Source organism: Jaculus jaculus, chromosome 2 (assembly GCF_020740685.1).
Source record: "Jaculus jaculus isolate mJacJac1 chromosome 2, mJacJac1.mat.Y.cur, whole genome shotgun sequence".
Classification (NCBI taxonomy): domain Eukaryota; kingdom Metazoa; phylum Chordata; class Mammalia; order Rodentia; family Dipodidae; genus Jaculus; species Jaculus jaculus.
In genome coordinates, this window is record NC_059103.1 from 8,896,898 (window position 1) to 8,901,325 (window position 4,428).

Genomic DNA, 4,428 nt, shown 5'->3' on the forward strand with positions numbered 1-4,428 from the left:
CCGCTTCATGTTTATGCTTGCTCCTCCCACGACACTGTGCTGAAAAAATCCCAGGTAAGATAACGTTGGGCCTTGAAATTGTGTGTGGATGTCGGAACTGTGTTGAAGCGATCAGGATAGGAATGGGGTTGTTGGTCTCTTAGTGTAAAGAAACTGGTCTGAAAAATGACAGTAGTGGCTGTAAAGATGAAACTTTAGAAGTTTAGGCTGCTTGAGTAGGTAGCGGGAATAAGTCACGTGTGTGTGTGTGTGTGTGTGTGTGTGTGTGTGTGTGTGTGTGTGTGACGCATGTTCCCTGTATGGACACATGCAGAGGCCAGAGGAGAAGGTCAGTGTCATCCTTTGTCGCTCTTTCACTGAACCTGCTGCTCCTGCTGCTTTTGCTTAGACCAGCCCCAGTGGTTCTACCGTCTCTGCTCCTCTCAGCAGTTTGGGTTACAGGCATGTGAGGCCATGCCCAACTTTTTGATAACATTTAATCTGTAAGTATATATCTTTATACAACACAGGAATTTTATGACTGTTCCAATAATTTTTACTATTTATTTTGTGGCAATTTTTTAAAAAACACTTATTAATTAATTAATTTGGTTTGTGTGTGCACACACATGCACATGCCATGGTGTGTACGTGTGTGTATGGAGATCAGGAGACGATTCTCGGTTTGGTCCTTGACTTCCACCTAATTTTCAAGTAGGTCTGTGAGCTTTGGGGAAATCCTCGGGACTCTGCCTCCCTCCCAGATGCACTGGGATTACAGAAGCCTGCCTCCGCTTCGAGCTTTTATGTGGTGTCTGCAGATCCACACTCGAGTACTCAAGGGCTGGAGAGGTGGCTTAGTGGTTAAGGAAATTGGCTGCAATTGTCTGACTCTCCAGGTCCCACGTAAGCCAGACGCACAAGGGAACGCAAGTACACAAGGTTGCACATTCGTCCAAGGTGGCTCAGGCTTCTGGAATTTGATTATAGTGGCTGGAGGCCCCGGCATGCCAATTCTCTCTCTCTTGTGCTCTCTTGTTCTCTCACTTTCTCACATAAGAAAAAAAGTCCAGTCTGTTGGGCCTACCTTAAATGAACACACGAACAAACAAACAAACAAACCCCTCAAGTACTCAAAATTGTGTGGCAAGCACTTTATAAACTCAGCCATCTCCCATTCTCATGTTAGACTTTGTTTTTCTTTGAGGCAGGTCTCACTTCATCTGAACCTGAAGTGGAGCTCATTCCACAGTCCAGGCTGGCCTTGGACTCATGAGGATACCCCTACCTCAGTCTACTGATTTACGTGCCAGAATTTATATATGAACCACCACACCCAACACATATATGGAAATAACATGTGGGGGGGCGTATGTCTGTATGTATGTCTGTGTGTGGTGTACACATGTGTGTTTATGCTGATGTGCAACATTACGCACTCACCTGTGACACCCTGTGAGCTCACCTGAAAAGTAAATGGAGAAGAACATCAGGTGTCTCCTTCCATCACTCACACACCTGTTTTTCCTTGAACTAGAGTCTCCTAATGGCTCTGGAACTTGCCATTTGCCATCCAGTGCAATTCTCCAGCTTCTAGGTGGAGCCTAGAGACATGAATCCTGGTACTGTGAATGGACAGGCAAGTGCAATATCTACTAAGCCATCTCCCCAGCTCTAGCATCTGTCTTTTAGTTAGTTAAAATCATCTATTTATTTATTTGTGAGAGGAAGAGAGAATAGGCATGTCAGTGGCTCCAGTCCACTGAACCATCTTCCAGCACCAGAAGAAGTTTTTCTATTGCTAATTATTCATTAGTTCTAATTATTCAGACAATCTTTTATTTATTTATTGTTACTTATTTATTTATTTGATAGAGAGAAAGGCATACAGAGAGAAAAAGAAAGACAGGGCATACCAGGGCCTCTAGCCACTGCGAACAAACTCCAGATGCCTGTGCCACCTTGGGCATCTGCCTTACTTGTGTACTGGGGAATTGAACCTGGGTCTTTTGGCCTTACAGATAAGTGCTTTAACCACAAAGCCATCTCTCCAGCCTACATTTGTCTTTTAATATATTCTTTTAATATATTTTAATATATTCTATATATATTAATATATATTTTAATATATTCTTTTATATATTCTGGAATTTCTGAGTGATCATATTTTTTAAAGATAGATTTATTTTAAATTCCTCTCTCTTCAAAAGAAAGAAAGATTGTGAGGCTAGAAAGATGGCTCAGGGATTAAGGTGCTTGCAGGCAAAGCCTACAGACCTAGGTTCAATCCCCCAGTATCCATGTAAAGCTAGATGCACAAGGTGGCCCATGAGTCTGGAGTTTGTTCACAGTGGCTAGAGGCCCTGGTATGCCCTGTCTTTCTTTTTCTCTCTGTCTGCCTTCCTCCCTCTCTCTCTCTCTCTCTCTCTCTCTCTATCTCTCTCTCTCTCTCTCAAATAAATAAATAAGTAACAATAAATAAATAAAAGATTGTCTGAATAATTAGAACTAATGAACAATTAGCAATAGAAAAACTTCTGGTGCTGGAAGATGGTTCAGTGGATCAAGCACTTATGCTACAAGCATGCGGACCCAAGTTCATATACCAAAATCCTACATAAAAGCCACAAGCAATAGCACCAGCATCTATAGCCACAATTGCCTACAGAGAGAAGGGAATGGAGACAGAGCTCCTCACTGGCCAGCCAGCCTGGGGGATGAAGTGGTGCACACTGACAGACTCTGACTCGAACAAGGTGGAAAGTGAGAAGAGATTCCACAGGGTGTCTTCTGCCCTCCACATATGCTCAGGGCACACACATGTCCACAGTCATATGAAAAGATGTACACACACACACACACACACACACACACACACAAAGAAATAGAATGAACCCTCCTTCCAAAGAATTTCTGAGATTGAAAGCTGTTTATTTGGAAGTTGTTGGACACTCAGTATTTCTTTTATCACACTTTGTCTCCTCTTCCTGTGCCCACAGAGGCTGAGGTGAGGACGGGAGCATGTGGGAGGGGAATCAGACCTCGCTGGCAGACTTCATCCTGGAAGGGATCTTTGATGACTCCCCCCACCACCTCTGTCTCTTCTTCTTGCTCATGGTGGTCTTCCTGGCTGCAGTGAGCGGCAACAGCCTCACGGTTCTCCTCATCTGCGCAGACCCCCGGCTCCACACGCCCATGTACTTCCTGCTCAGCCAGCTTTCCCTCATGGACCTGATGCACGTCTGCACCACCATGCCCAAGATGGCTGCCAACTACCTGTCTGGCAAGAAGACCATCTCCTTTGTGGGCTGTGCCACCCAGCACTTCCTGTATTTGTTTGTGGGTGGTGCTGAGTGCGTCCTCCTGGCTCTCATGTCCTATGACCGCTACGTGGCCATCTGTCACCCGCTGCGTTACCCTGTGCTGATGAGCATGAGGGCGGGAATGGTGATGGCCCTCGTGTCCTGGCTGAGCGCGTCCGTGAACTCCCTAGTCCACACCGTGATCCTGATGACGTTCCCTTTCTGCGGGTCTCGGGTAATCCATCACTTCTACTGTGAGTATCCAGCTGTTGTGAAGTTAGTGTGTGCGGACATCACTGTGTATGAGACCACAGTGTACATCAGCAGCATTGTACTCCTCCTCCTCCCCATCTTGCTCATATGTACGTCCTACGCCTTCATTCTCCACAGCGTCGTTCACATGCGCTCAGCAGGCAGCAAGAGAAATGCCTTTGCCACCTGCAGCTCTCACCTCACTGTGGTTTTTCTCTGGTATGGGGCCTGCACGTTCTCATACATGAGGCCCCGGTCCCAGCGCACTCCCCTGCAGGACAAAGTCGGCTCTGTCTTCTACAGCATCCTCACTCCCACCCTGAATCCTCTGATTTATACTCTCCGGAATAAGGATGTGGCTAAGGCTCTCAAGAGAGTTCTGCAACACAATAGCTAGGAAATGGAACCAGACTAGCTGTCCCTCAACTGAGGAGTGGATAATGACAATGTGGCACATTTATACAACGGAGTTCTATTCAGCAGGAAAGAAACACGAAATTATGAAAATTTCAGGGAAATGGATGAATCTGGAAAGGACTATACTTAGTCAGGTAACTCAGGCTCAGAAAGCCAAGAACCACATGTTCTCTCTCATACATGGATCCTAGCTACAAATCTTTGGACTTGTATGTGACTTGGAATAAAACTCAGGAGCAGACGCTTGTAAGCTAGAAATGAGCTATAAGGGAGGAAGGGGAGGGGGGGACCTAAGGGGGTAGCATTGTATATTTGTAAGTAGAAGAACAGATTATTGGGGATGGAAAGACCTAACTGAGGCCAAGGGAAGAAACTGAATAAAAGTATGGTGGGGAAAGAGTTAACCAAAATCTAAAAGGTTATGAATAGGTCATATGGAAATCTACTTCTTTGGACAATGGCACATCCAGAAGTCATA

General features: G+C 45.4%; 1 protein-coding gene across 1 annotated transcript; it reads left to right on the forward strand.

Annotated features, from left to right (window-relative positions):
- The first annotated feature begins 3,000 nt into the window (after positions 1 to 3,000).
- LOC101613838 (olfactory receptor 2AE1-like) lies at positions 3,001 to 3,930 on the forward strand. Its single transcript, XM_004666224.2, has one exon. It carries the CDS (start codon positions 3,001 to 3,003, stop codon positions 3,928 to 3,930), a length of 930 nt encoding a protein of 309 aa, XP_004666281.2.
- Positions 3,931 to 4,428: the final 498 nt, after the last annotated feature.

Coding starts and splice junctions, on each gene's coding strand:
- LOC101613838 (XM_004666224.2), top strand. CDS start 3,001: ATGTGGGAGGGGAATCAGACCTCGCTGGCAGACTTCATCCTGGAAGGG.